Source organism: Silurus meridionalis, chromosome 28, assembly GCF_014805685.1.
Source record: "Silurus meridionalis isolate SWU-2019-XX chromosome 28, ASM1480568v1, whole genome shotgun sequence".
In the NCBI taxonomy this organism is placed as follows: domain Eukaryota; kingdom Metazoa; phylum Chordata; class Actinopteri; order Siluriformes; family Siluridae; genus Silurus; species Silurus meridionalis.
The window spans coordinates 6,542,688-6,560,521 of NC_060911.1; the positions used below are offsets into that span (position 1 = coordinate 6,542,688).

General features: G+C 36.0%; 1 protein-coding gene across 1 annotated transcript in view; it reads right to left on the reverse strand.

The window, feature by feature from the left end:
- LOC124381467 (phospholipid-transporting ATPase ABCA1) overlaps positions 1-17,834 on the reverse strand; it is a 175,305-nt gene that overhangs the window by 126,906 nt on the left and 30,565 nt on the right. Inside the window, 6 exon segments of the mRNA XM_046843110.1 lie at positions 2,723-2,839; positions 4,923-5,062; positions 7,498-7,693; positions 8,161-8,247; positions 13,932-14,126; positions 15,192-15,319. Coding sequence (XP_046699066.1) covers positions 2,723-2,839; positions 4,923-5,062; positions 7,498-7,693; positions 8,161-8,247; positions 13,932-14,126; positions 15,192-15,319 — 863 coding nt within the window.

The following is a 17,834-nucleotide window of genomic DNA, read 5'->3' on the forward strand; positions in this document are numbered from 1 at the left end:
AAAATCTGATAAACCATGAACGCCTACAAAAATATTTGATGATTATTTAATTGGGAATTAAACCAGTTATTTGTTATATTTTTGAAATACACAACATTTTAGGTTAAAAGTTGTGAATCTGGTATGTACATATTTGAAATAGCTTGACTTAACGCCATAATTTTCTGAGGGAAAATGTGCCATCACTATAGGCACTACTTAAGATCAGATATTCCATTTAAAAGCTTCTAATCAGTGGTATTTTCTTTTCAAGAGCAATTCCTAGAAATTGGGCACTTTGGCTCTTGAGTTCCTGGCTTTTAAGAATTGAGCTTAAATGGTTAGTGCTAATCTCTTTTCATTCAGTCATCCATTACATTTTTCATTATTCTTCTGTAACAGTGGAGAAGAGAAATATACTTTCTCTAAAATATCAAGCACGGTTTCAATGGTGCAGGCAGAGCTACCTGTAGAAGTGACCCAAATAATTAAGGCACCATTGAGAAAGAGGGTCAGGAAGAAAGCTATTAACACTGAACCAAATCTTTAAAGGGGAGAGAGAGAGAGCGAGAGAGAGAGAATAATTAGAAGAAGAATTAAGACCGAGGGAATAGTCTTGCATGTGTCTCTAAAGGTTACGCTAAGGGTAATGAGTACTCTGGCGACTAGCACCACTGACTCACCATTTCCTCATTCAGGTGGAAGGATGGAAATTTATGTTCCTCTCCCAATCCTATAACAATACTGTCACTGATACAAAGAATACAATGAGTACACAGTCATGTGAGGCTTCTAAGAATAATAATACTAAAAAGCTTTTAATGTAAATCTGGATCTTATTATGTTGCTGTTTCATTTATTTGATTATTTATAATAGGGCTGTAGCTATTGATTGTTTTAGTAATTGTGTATTGTAACGATTATTCGAGTAATATTATAAGAAATACTTTTTCTTTAATAAATAGCAATATTAAATCAGAGAAAGACAATAAGACAGGTGTCTTAAAAAGAACAATTAACTAGTTTTTCTGAAAACTAAACCCATTTAGTGCATTTAATTGACATATTACTTCAAAATAGAAATACAGTTGCCAGGTAGAGTAGGGTATGAGAAACTATTCATTTAATAAAACGCATGAGTGAGAATAATACTCACTCATGTATTTACTTATTAAATCTCACACAGTATCGCGGTGTGGTTTTCTTGTCTCCGGAAAGCTGCTTGACATTTTCCATGCACTAAATCTGTGTATTTATTGGCAGCTTTAAAAACGTGCTCCACTACATGCTGTACGCCGCCACTGCGGAGGAACTTTTTTCACTGTATAAAAAAAAGTATAAATCAATTTTAAAAGACTTTAAAAACAGTAATTGCACTGTACAGTGTTTTCTTTATGTTTTAGTTTGATGATCCCGAACTTCGGATTTTGCAACGTCTTCTGTGTTACCTGTCCAGAGCGTTCCAGAATTTAGCACTAAACAATTAATTTAATTAATAAATTGAATGAATCGATGAATTTTTTGCAATTGAATTACTCGAGTTACTCAAAGAATAATTACAGTTTTCTCTCTCTCTCTCTCTCTCTCTCTCTCTCTCTATGTATATATACATGCAAACAAACTGACATGAATAAATTAAAGCAAACAAAATCTGGACATGACTCAATCAATCAATCAATCAATCAATCTATCTATCTATCTATCTATCTATCTATCTATCTATCTATCTATCTATCTATCTATCTATCTATCTATCTATCTATCTATCTATCTATCTATCTATCTATCGGGGTTCTAAATTTAAGGTCATAATACAGTACCCAGGCACTTAAGCAACTGTGTCAGACTGTGTCACCTAAAAAAAAACTGCACTGAGGTCATATTTGCATATTTACATTTGATTTGAAGTTCATCTATAATATAATGTGTGTAATAATAATGGTAGGCTATGGGTATGGTATCACTGTGCAACATCTATAATCAAACCTAATCTCTTGTGTATTTAAAAACCAAGTGACCTTTGAGGTGACAAAGTAGAACGTCAAGTGTGGATTTTTTATAAAAATATTTGAATAGTATTTGAGCAATGTATATACAATGCCTAATAATAATAATACTATATATATATATATATATATATATATATATATATATATATATATATATATATATATATATACACACACACACACACACACACACACACACACACACACACACACACACACACACACATATAACACATGTAACACATCTTACCATTTTCTCAGGACTGTTATAATAAGATTTTAAGATGGAAAATATTTAAATTCTTTATAATCTATATTCTATGCTAAGTAGCTCAGGCTGAACAGGCAACAGTTAGCTGACACTTCACACATCATGTACTCTACAGGCCAGGGTGTAAATAGCTTGGAACACATTTGCACTAATGCAGATTAGAATTCATTGAGAATGAAGCAAGTACTGTACATTACCCAAGTTAACAGACTGATATATTATAAAATTCATTCAAAAGCTTGCAAATCCATCAAAATAAATAACCTGATAATAAAATTTGTCCTAATATGATCATTAATTGCTACTTTACTATTTGGCAGTGAATACATTAGCAGCAAGATGTAAGCAAATGAAGTGCACATACTGTATTTATTACACTTTACAGCAGGTGCTACTGTAATTCTGCATGAATGCAAGTGCTAAATAAATAAAAGCAGTAATGTGTGTGGTGAGCGGCTCTCACCCGGAGCGTGTTGATCTGCTTGCTGTTCTGGAAAAAGTTCCAGATCTTATCCTCATTTTCCAGCCAAGTGTCTGCCAGTTCGCCGACTTTAGCCAGAGCATTGAAGGTGCTATTGGCCTGGAAACGCACACAAAGACCAAAACTGACCAAACAAATCATCAAAAAAGGTTAAAATAGTCACATACTACTGTATATGTCATTCATGCATTCTGTATTTGTTTTTATTTTTGTATACTGTATTTTTTTATTATTGATATTTTTGATGTCTAAATAACAAATCGGCCTTTTTAATGGTACTATATGTATAGAGTATCTCACAAAAGTATGGCCATGATTTTCTCACAAAAGTGAGTACACCCCTCACATTTCACCAACTATTTAAGTATATCTTCTCAAAGGACAATACAGTAATCCCACTTTTGAATCGCGGAATTGCATTTGGTACATAACTAATTTGTTTGGCTGATTTTCCCGGTCTCTCCCGGATAGCAAGATAGACCTAAAAACTTATAGGGAATTGTTTTTAGAGAGACTCATGTTGAAATAGTGAAATTTATTAATACAAATATAATTATTAATTATGAAATGAAGTAAAATGTTAATACTGTACAGTACTGTATACATAAAAACGCATTTTTGGGTTGTTAAGTTCCAAAACTGCCTGCGATAAACGAGGGATTACTGTATATAAAATTGAAACTTAAATACGTTTTAAAGTAGTCAATGTGCAGCTTGGATAGAAGTAAAGATTTTCATTACTATAGTATTGTCCAATGAGAATCTATAAAAAATTGGTTGCTGAAATGTGAATTATGTGGATATTGTATTATAACCGCTGTTTAAACATAAACAGTGACGCTATATGTAAGAGATAAATCACAATCACATCATCCAGCCTATCAGAATCGAGTACTCAGACATAAATAATTAGAATTATGTTTAATTATGTTGCATTGTGTCGCATACAAAGTTTATTCTTGAAATTCTTGCAGATTCATAATCACTGATCGATACTGATAGGCTGAAAGAAAGAAATAGTGGATTCAGTGAATCCAATCAACTGTTGATAATGTAGTGTTATGTGCTGGATGAAAAGAAAGACATTTTTTTAATGGATCCTTATTAGAGCGTACCGAACAGAAAATAAAAGTACACGTTTTTTTTTTTGCAAGCGTAATTAAGTACGAGGACGAGGATAAGGATTCAGTTTCAACCACACTTGAGTAAAGAACAAATACACCACAATCATTTATAAGTATAATTACTCAAGTGTATTTCACTGCTGTGGAAAAGAGCGAGATGAACGCCGTCTCCCTCGCTGAGAAACGGCCATTTTTGCTTATTTTTTTCACTATTTTTTCTATTGAATGCCTCTGGGGTCCTCATGTCCTGATTGGGTGAATGCTTTTTACTTTTTTAAGTCAGCTAATTAAACTTAAACCTACATCCATTGCCCCTAAGCATCTGTTGTGTTGATCTTAGTGTTATTAATATAAGCAAAGCATGGCGAAACCCAATCAGAATCATAATGCAGTGAACTGAGTGTGTTACTGCACTGCATCAGAAGCTTTATATCTATCAATCAAACTGGGTGAGGTTGTTTACTGCATAAACAGGCACTCATACACACTCAAACACACACACACACACACACACACACACACACACACACACACACATTCTGACATGCACTGACACAGATTAAGTGAGAAGAGGGAGATGTAAATCAGTAAGATAATGAGGATAAGACAGACATTCACCTAGTCCTACATCTTTATTGTGTGTGTGTGTGTGTGTGTGTGTGTGTGTGTGTGTGTGTGTGTGTGTGTGTGTGTTCTGCACCTAATTTGAAACCATAACCAAATGCTGCTCCTTTACTCACTTCATCCCCAAGGGAACACTATGAGCTAGGCTCAGTGTGGCAAAATATCGCTGTTTAGACACACACACACACACACACACACACACACACACACACACACACACACAGCTTAGTAGATAAATAGTCTTATCCTCATTATGTCGCTGACATTACATCTAACTCTGCTTATTGTGTGTGTGTGTGTGTATATATGTGTGTGTGTGTGTGCGTGTGTGTGTGTGTGTTAGAGATTTTTTGAAAAAGATCCCACGGGCCATTCATCTTGCAAACCTATTAAATAAGTTTGTGTTTGTGCCCTTGTGTATGTGCCCTTGCTACCTTTGCCATAACCCTCCGCGTAAAGGGCGTGTCCGGAGTGTAGAGGATGCGTCCCTGAAGGAGTGGGCGGAGACTAGTCCAGAAAAGACGCAAGGAGGGAGTTCCTGTCAGCATGTCAATCAAATTCTGACAGAATTCACCTTTAGGAAATAGGAGAGAGAGAGAGAGAGAGAGAGAGAGAGAGAGAGAGAGAGAGAATAAGAAAGGGGGTGATATATTTGCAATTTGTCACAATTTATCATCAAACACATGAGCATCTTGCAAATTCAACAGGAACAGCAGTCTGAAAACTGAAGGCAGACAAAATGTTTGAGTAAGAATAACTGCCAATGACAGGAGGCATAAATTGCTAACGGGGCAGCAGAAGCATGCTGAGACAGCTTGGAAGTGATGAATACGTAATGACTATTTGTTCTAAAATATACTTGACTGCTTACGCAAGTGTCAGGATTATCGAAAACAGTGGTTTGTGGGAAAAAATGTAAAGCTTTCCAATCACTACAAAAAAAAAAAAAAAAAAACACAAATAATCTGTACAAGAGTAATCTTTATAATAATTCTTTATATATTATCATGTGTTATTTATACTTTTGAACTAGACACCAAATGTGTACCACGGAGTTTGATATTGTCAAGGTAGTATACATAACAAATATTCTATCTTGACATAAGTGTTGTCTTTGGTGGTTGCAACCTTGTATTCACACTAGCACATGACAAAGCAACAACCACCCCTTCATTTTCCACGTACACGTGCGACACAAAGCTGCAATTTCAACGACAACAGCGCAACAAGCAACATTTGAATTGAGATTTTCTTAGTTCTATGCAAATAAGCTATGACACAGTAACATGGCAAATTCAAACCAACAGCTCCAATTCCTTTCAACAGTTCTATGGCATGTGGTTTGATGTTTGTTCAGTTCTCCGTTTTCCAGAATTCAGACTTTAACAGCATTGTAAAACTCATTAAGAAACCGAATGGAAGTGAGCGCTATGGACTTCTCACGACACACCTGAGCCAAACACATCATCCTCAGGTGTGTTGGGGCTCTGGGAGAGAACACAACATGCAAACTGTGTTTAATCCTTAAGGATTCAACCTCTATAGATGTGTTGTAACAAGTTCAACCCAGTGTTGAACGCTCTTGTGATAATGGAGATATCTGCATTAATAAACCCAACAGGAACATGAGAAATCACAAGAAAAAGCAGATAGCAGTTAGGCTGAAAACACAAATGAGCCACGTGTGGACTGTACAAAGATAAGTGTTAATGGAGTATTGTGTCATTAGAGTGAAGAGCCCAAGCGACGCAAAAGAAAAAAAGAGAAGAGAGAGGTTTGGCCTTTCTGAGAAATTAGCATTAATACTAATTAATATGATACATGGCACAGCTTTGTTTTGATGATGTTCCACTATAAAACAATGTACAGTATCAAAAATTTAATATATAAGAAAAAAATAAATAAACCACAACAATAAGCTGTGTTCAGAGAATCAAAGTGAATAACAGAGATGAGCAACAGACTTCCTTCGCAGTGTTGAGAATATTAAGGTTCGGTCTGAAAAGCCCCGGGAGGTCAATTGTGAATATTTTCATAAGCTTTTAGATCCCGAACAAATGTTTCACCAAAGACCTATCATGCATAATTATATAAGAAGTAATTCTTATTAGGGTTTATAAACTCCATCAACAAAGATTTTTTTTTCTTAATTCTTAACTCTTGCATCTTAAGCATGACTGATTTATAAGAGTTTGAATATTATATAGTATGTCTAGCCACCAATTGTTGAATTTTTGTTCATTTAATTTATTAATTAGTGCATTTTTTCTTACATGTAGCAACAGTTACTCTGAGATACAATGTAGCCTAATTTAAACCCCTCAACCCTGACCAGACAGTTTCTAAGGAGGCATAAATGAATAAACAATGTTAATGAACACGTCTCAGAAGGATGACCTTGGTAGGGACCTTGCTAGCAAGCTTATAATGACAAGAAGAAGAAGAAAATAGACAAGAAGAAGAAAAAAAAAAATATATATATATATATATATATATATATATATATATATATATATATATATATATATATATATATATATATATAAAATCGGAATTACAGTGGCACTATCGAGAGAAATATTGTTTCACAAAATGAAACACTCTTTGACTAATCAAAAAACAGAATTCTTCAGCATTGTGGTACTCTATAGAGTTGAAACCATGTTGAATTTCTCAAAATACACCTAAGCCAAACAAAACCTCCTCAGGGTGCTGAGACTATAAGAGAAAGAGAGAGCATTTCTTGAAGGTTAGTTTGGATCTTTAAGGATTACACTGATGGTGTAATCCTTTTTCTAGGGGATTCTGATATTATTTATTCAATTCATTAGCTCAAATAAAATGCTTCCACCATAACCAGGCAGTTACTGAGGACAAATAAATCAAGAAATACTGTTAATGTTATGCAACATGGTCTCAACCACCTCTACAACAGTAGTCCTCATTTTTTCACTGTTAAACCAATACTTCTCACACTGTTACAGTCTTTGACACATTGTGTGCACTTACTTGAGTTGCCTTGGGATGTGTTTGAGCTTAGTGAAAGTGTGGCTTGTGTTGGCAATCGAAAGACTGGTTTTGCACTGCTGCTATTGGAGCTTGGACTCCCACCACACATGAACAGATTCAAGCTGCCGAAGGGGTTAGAGCGGAAGTCTAGAGAGTTCATGCCATTCAGGATTGCTGTGGTCTGCAGTTTGGACACCTGTTCAAAAAAGATGTTAAAAGATGGACTATTAGCAAGGTATAATGTCCATTTAATTTACTATAAAAGTTTCACCAAAAGGAAGTGAGTGGATTCATTGGTTACAGTGAAGTGATCTTCTATAAAAAAGCCAGGGTCATCACATAAGATTCACTGCCTTCTTCTTTAACACATGATTTGAATAATCAGATGCATTCTACATATTTAACAAAAGAAATCATGACAGCCGGCTTCACCAGGACTAAAGACACATGCATTAATCACTAGACCACATACAAATGCTGCTTTGTTCTTTCCAAGGCACACCTCATTCAAATAATAGTCTAATTAAAATAAAAAATACTCCAGGGCATGGAAAAGCACCGCAGAGGGCACAGGTGGCCATGCTGAAAACAAAGATCATGGATGTTTCCAAAGGAATTTGAATGCAAATCCATTCGAAATGAGAGCAAAAAGGCAGATCTTACCTGATTTGACAAAGGGGCCGCATGGAAGGTGGTGCTGGTGAGCAGAGCGACGAAATCTACAGAGTTCATATTGAGTGCTGACGGAATCTAGAGGAAAAGAGATGGTGTCATACTACAGTATAATAAATTTACTCTTTGGGCAGATACCAGTAAACAAAACCCAATAAGTGTTGCAGCTCCTGAATTACTACTTGTTTTATGTGTCCTTTGGGTTCTGCAGGTTACCTCTAACCTTCTAAAACCTTCAAAATGTGGACAAGAGGAAATAAATTACCCCTGGGTATGAATGTGTGCCTATTTGCATCTTGTCTAGCATGTTCAGTATTCCTGCCTCCTAGTCAGTGTTCCCAAGATTGGACAGGTTAACAAAAATGGAAGAACTTATCAATGAATGATTCATGGATTATACAATCCAGAAATGAAGCTAATAGTCTTGTTTAAAGGCCCAGCAGCTTGGTGTTTAGACACAACCTTTATGAAAAGAAGCACAATCACATTATCCACCAATGTCTGATTGCAGGCAGACAAAATAATACGATTGAGTGTAGTAATCTGTTATCATTATGCAGTTCCAGCCACTTCTCATTGTCCAAGGAGTCCTATAATTAAAGCCGCAAAGACAGAGATTGTTCATTCAGTCCCTATGACCTTGAGATAAAGACACATTCACTTAACTGTGTGTTACTAAACTGTTAAAACCTGAACTCAAACTTACTCAATACTCATTCAATTTATACACATAGCTCTATGTTGTGTAATGCAGCTCTATGTTGTTTTATGTAGCACCAGGGTTCTGAAAAAATGTTTCATTTCACTGTGTACTGTGTCAGCTATATACTGTATGGTTAAAATGACAATAAAAGCTTCTTGACTTCACTTGACAAAGAGAGCTGTTCACAGTGTGTGTTGGTGTTGGCACAGGCATTTAAAGCCACTGGCTGTGATAAAACCTAAAAGAAGCTGTCTAGCTGAACTGGATTTTGAGCCACAAGAGGTAGAATGCATTAATCTATGCCCAATATTACCTTTGTAATTCACCAAACTGCACAGGCTGAGAAGCATTAGACCATGTAATGCCTTGTATTCATTATAAGGTGAGAGAAACCATGTCATGCTTCCACAGACACACACACACACACACTGTACGAGGTGATAAACACTAATTGAATTGTGAGCTTTTATTCTCAATTTGTGCACACACAGCTCAGTGGGCTATAACTATTTCCTGTTTCATGAGCTTAACTACTTGCATAAACTACTTAAACTCCACTGGCTACAAACAATACGGTTGGCTTTTCCTAGCCCGAAGACATATTTATGCTCTCTAGCTTCCTGCACATTTCTCTCTTGGAAATGTGCTCTCTAGGCTAATACAGAAAAATTAGGCTACTCAGATCTGTAGATCAAGGCTCCAATCTTCTATTCTTTAACAATGGTGGCTTCTTTCCTTCAGTGACTTTTACTCAGGGCCAAACACATCATTGATACTGATTTAATCTCTCTGATGTTTCTGAATGCAAAGCTTTCTGTTTGGAAAAGAAAATGGGCCAATGTGTTTGGCATGCAGGGTGAAATAATCCAAATAAACTGCCAAAATGAAGAGACCTTGTCAATTTGTCCTTGACCTCAATGGATTTGGGATTTAGAAATGGCCGAATTAGAGACAAAATCATCCCAAGATATTCCACTAAAAGGGATTATTACTTACATTTCAAGTTGCTCTTCTGATCCCTGCATTCATGAGATATTGTGTAGTATAGCCAACTTACACAGTCTTATGAAGCATCATCGTTTGTAACACCCTCAAGATTATATATTTTTGTACTTTAGTAAGGGAAAAATAATTAACCCAGCTATTAGGGTCGCACAAGTCAGTGCACTCGTAGGAAGGGTTGCGTTAAATAGAAAGGGTTGTGTTAGAAAGGGCATCCAGTGTAAACCATGTGCTAAATCAAATATGCGGATCACGAAAGAGAAATTCATACCGGATCGGTCGAGGCCTGGGTTACCAACGACCGCCACAGGTATCGTTAGCCAACAGGGTACTGGTGGAAATTGGACAACTGTTGGCCGAAGAAGGAAAGGAGAGGAGGAAGACATCTACAGAGAGTGGAGAGTGGAGGTTCGGGTTGGTACTTTAAATGTTGGTACTATGACTGGTAAAGGGAGAGAGGTAGCTGATATGATGGAGAGGAAAAAAGTAGATATGTTGTGTGTTCAGGAGACCAAGTGGAATGATAGTAAGGCCAGTAACATTTAAGGTGTGTTTAAACTCTTCTTTCATGGTGTAGATGGAAAGAGAAATGGTGTAGGGGTGATTCTGATTGAAGAGTACAGTAAGAGTGTAGTGGAGGTGAAGAGAGTTTCTGATAGGGTGATGAACATGAAGCTGGAAGTTGAAGGGGTTATAATAAATCTCATCAGTGCCTTTGCTCCACAAGTGGGTTGTGAGATGGAGGAGAAGGACAAATTCTGGAGTGAGGTAGATGAAGTGGTAGATGGTGTACCTAGGAATAAAAGAGAGGACAAAAAAACGTGGTGGTGGAATGAGGAAGTGCAGGGGAGCATAAGGAGAAAGAGGTTGGCAAAACAGAATTGGGATCGACAGAGTGATAAGAAAAGTAGGAAGGAGTACAAGGAGATGCGGCAGCAGGTAAAGAGGGATGTGGCGAAAGCCAAGGAAAAGGCATATGAGGAGCTGTATGAAAAGTTGGATACTAAGGAAGGAGAAAAAGATTTGTACTGATTGGCCAGGCAGAGGGACCGATTTTTAAAATTCAACACAAATGGCCTTTAAAGACCTTTGGGATATCAGGATCTGACCTGGAACATACAGCAGAATATTAATTAAAGGACTCTATGAAAGGATCTTTACACTGTTTTATACTCTATTGAGCATAAAGGGCTTACTAAAAAAATAATTTCTTGACTAAGCTATTTGTATAGCCATTTTGTCTGAAGTGTCAAGGATGATGGGAAATGTATTGGATTTGAAGAATTACATGGACATTGAAACATGTGATTCTGCAAATTGCTAAACTCAAAAAAAACTTGTTTTTAGTAGATTTTAATTAAAGTCAGTGATTTGCTGGTTTTTTGTACATCTACTGACCATCTAAGCATGCATAATTTCATCCTAACTAAATTTTTGAGAAAATTACAAACAAACAACAACCATAGTCTGGAAATCTATAGTCTGGAAAACTATGTACTGAATGACACCGAAGCATTTGAGTGCTCACAGCCAAATTGTGTAACAGTCTTCCCACAAACCACCAGACTCCTCAATAAAAAATGGACTGATACATACACACTCACACACCCACACAATCAAACACCTTCATTGCATTTTATTTGAAAAAATCATTTCTGCAAAATCATTAACAAATGTATAAATGTACAATATTTATTATTATATGAACAATTTATTTGCACTATCCTCACATTTAGCTCTGCTTATTAATTTGAAAACACAAAAATGGATGTTGCATAAATATATACACTGATAATGATAATATACACTGACCAGGCATAACTTTATTGCCCTGATCAGACCTAACATTATGATCACCTGCCTAATAATGTGTTGGTCCCCTTTTGCTGCCAAAACAGTTCCGACCCGTCGAGCATTAACCTCTTGTGTATTTTGAGCTACAGGAGCTCATCTGTTGGATCGGACCACATGGTCCAGCCTTCACTCTGCTGAACATGAACCTGTCACCAGTTCACCACTGTTCTTTCCTTAGTCCACTTCTAGATACTGACCACTGCAGACTGGGAACATGCCACAAGAGCTGCAGTTTTGGAAATACTGTGACCCAGTGGTCTCACCATCACAATTTGGACCTTGTCAAACTCATTCAAATCCTTAAGCTTGCCCATTTTTCTAAGATTTAATTTGCAAATTCAAAAGGTGAAAGCCATGAATTTGCATTGATTAATGTGATAAGAATGACTAAGACTATTTGTGCAACAAAATATTGGAAAGTTACTTATTTCAGTCCCAACAACAATTTTCAGGAAACTTTGACATACAGTACTTTTATATATAATTATACATATTTTCATGCATACATGCATAAGCACATATATAGTCTATGAACATGGCTGCCAGGAACTCCTGACACACACACATCCAATCTTACCTGATTGATGATCATACTACACATGTACTTGAAATAGCAACATTAAATTTTATTTAGAAAAAAGTATTGCTTGAAGCCTTGTCTCTGAACATACCCAAACTTGTTAATGATTTTTATCTACTGGTTTTTAAATCTAGTTGTTTTTTTTTTCTTTTCTGTTATTTTCAAAACTCTTTATACAGATAAAATTGCTTTAAGTGCCTCCGTTAATTAATCTATACATGTATAACTTCATCCAAATAAATATTCATGTCACAATTATATTTAAATTACAAATGTATGTTACATTCAAGCTTACTGTTGATTACATATAGAAGCACACTGTGAACCTCAGAACCCTCAACTGTCCAAAAAAACACAGTTAATAAGCTTCCGAATGAAAATGAGACGTATTTACTGTAAATGTATATATGTGCACTACTGATGTGTTGGATTTGAACTGGAAATGTTGTTCACACTGGTTATAGTTTTCATTTCCAATTGTTTGTAAGTAACACAGCTTTTTTGAAGGTAATGTTTATGGAAACCAGACACATGTAGGGACCAGAGTTGGTACAAATTGAGGACATTAGACAAAATAGGCTAGATGATAGGTAGCTTACTCAACCGAGTCTTTGTTCAAAGATTTGTTGCTGCACACAACAGATTTGCCTAAGATTGAAAAATTCAACTGTTGCCTTGTCACTGAAGGGTTTTGAATGGACATCTATTGGAAATATCTTAAGAGAGAGAGAGAATCTCTCTTGCTTTCTCTTTTAGTTTCTGTCTCTATCATTCTACCTCTTTGGGTCAAAAGAAAAGTGTTTTATCTGTTCCTGCTGCTTTTCAGTTGCTGCACATTTTCTGGCCTTTATAGGCCTTTGTAAGCTCAAATCGCCTTTTTTTCACTCGTGAATGTCTGCGCTCATCATTTATTTAGCACACTCACACGCGCACACACACACACACACACACACACACACACACACACACACACACACACACACACACACACACATTTGTGCAGTCAGACTCATGTATGAAGCACTTTCAAAGATAACCTCTGGCATGGCAGCCTTTCATCTCTGCATATCTAAAGTGCTAAAAAGAATCTTGCAAATCCTCCCATCTAATCAAGCCATAATTCTACAAAGGCTCGAGAGGATTTGAAAGGTTGTCGGTTTTGAAAAAAAAAAAGGGGAATATAAAGGGAATATCTCCGATTCCAATAAGAAGCTTTGTAGCTTTCTGCTACAAGGCAACAAAGATCGGTTTTCACAAAAGAACCATCAAAACAGAAATCTTTTTCAAATTAAAATAGAATCATTTAACATCTACTTTGGCCTAATTATAACTAACAATAAATATCTTTTGAGGATTTCAGTTAGCAAAGAATGTTCTGAAATGAGAGAAATGTATATTGACTTTTATTTAAATGTGGGAAAAATGTGATTTAGGTCCATGGATCATTATTATAAATATAAAGCAATATAACGTTCATTTTACATTTAATTTGACCATATCATCTGTTAATTGATTGTAATAATGGATTCATTTAAAAAAATACAAGTTTAAAATACAAGTCTCTGAACTTAATCCCTGGCTATATTTTGTACAAATTCCATAAAAGGTATAGGGTTTACTTACAGCTGCCATGAGCTTTCTGTTGTCCAGATTTTGCACAACAGCTGCTCTCGTCCAGCGAAGCTGAGTGGGTGTCAGGGAGCATGTGATGTTCTGGAACTCCTGTCTTTGAATTGTTGAGTAAAACTCCAAAAAGCGGTCAACAGAGGAGTTACAGAGGGTGGAGTGCAAGTCCATCTCCAGTAAAAGACCAGGTAACTATACAGAGACATGACAGAAATGTGGGAAATAATACAATTCATGCTGAGTTTGACAAAACAATGACACCTAGACCTTGTGTAAAGTTGATAAAGGGCCTTATTCAAATTTGTAACGTCAATATTTTGATCATTGTACATAGGTTGGAAAGATCTTGAGTTGAGTTCTGATATCTACTCTATGGAACATATTTGGGATGATTTGGAGTGCTGACTGCACCCCAGGCCTCACAGACCCTACACCAGTAACTGACTTTACTAACATCCATGTGGCTAAATGAGCACAAATCTCCACAAGCACACAAGAACATCTTCAATTAGGGACTAAATGTTAAATTATATGTTTCAATAGTACAAAAAATATTTTTTTCTACATATTTGTAACTCATTTAATGGCTGTCTGGTTTAGATCAACTCGAATGGTATTACAGTACATGTTCAAGTAACCCTTTTATTGCTTAATAATTTTTTGTTTTACAGTATCTAAACTTCAAAATCAACTTTATCATATGCATGTACAGTATATAGTGTTCACTACTATACATAGTTTCAGGCATCTGCTAATAGTTCTCTTGCAGTCATGGGGGGTCCTGCTATACACAACATTGATGTACAAGTTAAAGCACTAATCCAGCAAGTGAGAACATTCTAGTCACTAGTTGAGACCAATTATAATCTCGAGTGATGTATCTGAGTTTAAGGAACTTCGGGAGCTGGTGGTAGTGTTCATATAATGACAGTCCTGCCAATCACAAAAAAAAAAAAAAAACCCTGTACCTTATTGACAGCACATCTTCTGAAGTGTGACATGTGAGTTCCTTCAACGGTGCAACTATCACACCCCAGTCTATCATGTTAACGCTGAATGACCTGACATTTACTGCCCTTTAAATGCTATGTTGTTTTGAACACTCTGAGGAGGAATGATGCTTCAAAAAAATCATAAAACATGGTTTGAAGGTGACCATTAATAGGATTACTGTTGCTCATAAAAACTAAGCAACTTGAAGATTCTAGTAACAAGTCTATATATACTTCAAACTTTGTTTGTAATGTAGGATGGTACCTGATTGAGTCGGAGTCCCACGCTCATCATCCTCTGGGCAGTTGTACTTGATACTGACAGGTTGTTCTTCAGGTACATAGAGAGTGTCTCATTATCTCTTAACACACTGCGCAAAGGAATTGAGCGACCTACACACACACACACACACACACACACACACACACACACACAACCACACACACAACACAAACACAGCATGTGCAATTTTATATATATATATATATATATATATATATATATATATATATATATATATATATATATATATGAGACATGAAAAGTTGCTTTAATTCATTTAAATTCATCAGTCATCGTGCTTCAGTGTGCTTTTCCTGCACAAACCAAATATACAGTAGTTTAAAGACATCACTCGCAACATGACGCTGAACTAAAAATGAAAGACAAAAGTCATCAACAACTTCTTTTCTGCGAGATTTCAGGCTTGTGAGTGGTTGCTAATTAGCGGTAAAACCAAATCTGCCGTGTGTAGAGCAATGTTTATATTCTCCTTCCACAGGGGCTGTCTTTTATTATCCTCTTATCGATGTGCCTCCTGAAATAAAGCCGGAGGTGTGTATTAGATTTGTGTTACGCCGCATGCTTGCGTGTACGCGTGTGGGCGTGCAAAGAGTGGGAGGATGATAATATTCAGATGGTCATTGTGGGAGATGCTGAGCCTTATTAAACACATGTTGGTCCTTAAAGAGTTGTTCGACTGTAATGAAATACACAGATTCAGCCTCCCACAGCTCACAGTCTGAACCCAAACACACACACACACACACACACACACACACACACACACACAAGAAACACACATTTGAATAGACACATTCCCATGTATTCAAATATGGCATGGAGGAATAGTGATGACTCAAAGGGCTGCATGAAACCTTGAGTACATAAGCACTTCATGACCACCTAATCTGATATAAGTAATTTGACATAAGAGTGCTATGACACTATTTATTTCATATTAATTTCCTAGCATGTCAGAGCTGGATAAAATAAATGCAACTTTCGTAACAGCGCTATGTATATAGCAGCAATAAAACATTACGAGAAATAAAAATAAGAATAAAAAATCTGAATAAATCAGAAATGTACATACTGTTAAAATGACATTTATATATGTTTATGTAGATTTATGTCACACAGTATAGACAAAGGTGCATGCAAATGCAGATCCTTTTATTTTAAAGTGCAACATGTACAACACAAAGACATCAAATTAAATACTAAATAATCTGGAGAGTAAACAAGAAACTCTAACCTGAACATATCGACAATCTATGAAGACAAACGTGAGAATATTAGTGCAGTGAAAGGTGAGACATTCATTCCGGTGCTTATGATCTGTCTAGGTGAAACAGGTGCAAAGAAATCCATGTGATATGGTTCAGTAAGGTGCAGTTGCTAATCGAAAGTGTAGTCCAAAAGCATAAGCTTTAAGCTTATGGTGCTTAATTAAAAAAAAAAAATTTAATTAACACATTTTTTTATCTATGTGTGGAACTAATATCTTCAGAATATCACTGTAATGCACATACAAAGTTTTATTTTAAGCATTTTTTTTGACAATGTCTGTTAAGGCTATAAGCCTTTATAACGCCTGCTTGCATTGATATGTTTTGTCATGGTGCGCCGTATCGCTATGAATTGTATGATAGTGTACTATCACTGTCTTGTGCTACTTTTCCATATAGAATAAGATATAAGGTGACAAGTTGACGTAACACTTAGCATAGCCTCTTGACATGACGTCGTGTCATGGCACACTTCAAAGTGATAAGGAACGTGATAATGCTAACACTTGTATGTCAGAGCAAATTAAAGGTCTGAGAAAATATACACTACTAAAAACACTATGATCACAGCAAGGTACGTAAACCGTGGCTTTGTCATTCAACAAATACACTTAGCTTCAAAATGAAATTGTAATATCAGCCTTGCACCACTTTGACAGGAGGTAAACAAAGTCTTTATAATATATATGTGCTTTAGCAATTATTTACGTTTTATGCTAGGTGTCATGATGGTCATATGTAGATGTATGAAGCCTTATAGACAACATACCAACATATTTTTCCCTCTTGTGGAGAAAAGGGCACAATCTTTATGCCTTTTAAGACTGATCATTTTTAAGCAGTTTCTATGACAGCCAGTGATATGATGCGCTTATGAAGGCTTGTGATTTCTTATTGATTTCTACAGTTAGGTGCCTATTTTAAGCAGTCCTTACAATGAGCAATGTTTGCTGCACTACGCCTTGTTTTAAATGCTTATTTAGCTTTATATAAGTGTTATTTAGCTGTGTAAATGCATTTATAATATTGCCCTGTGCTATTTTTGCCTACAGTCCCTACATTTATTTAGTCATTCACATGTTTGGTCAAGCTTGGTCTAATTCTATTATACGTTACTGTAACTAGGCTGGATGTGTCTCTCATTCATATTGGCAAGTGGTTCAGCGTCGCAAATGAAAATACAGCTCCTAAATGTCACCTGGCTAAAGTGCAAACACGTGGCACAGCAGTAATTAGAGAAAGAGCAGATGGAGAAGCATCTACTGGAAGAGGTGGTGAAGTAATTAGTGTTTGCATTATGGATGGTAATATCCGAGGCTCCATTTTCATTTCATTT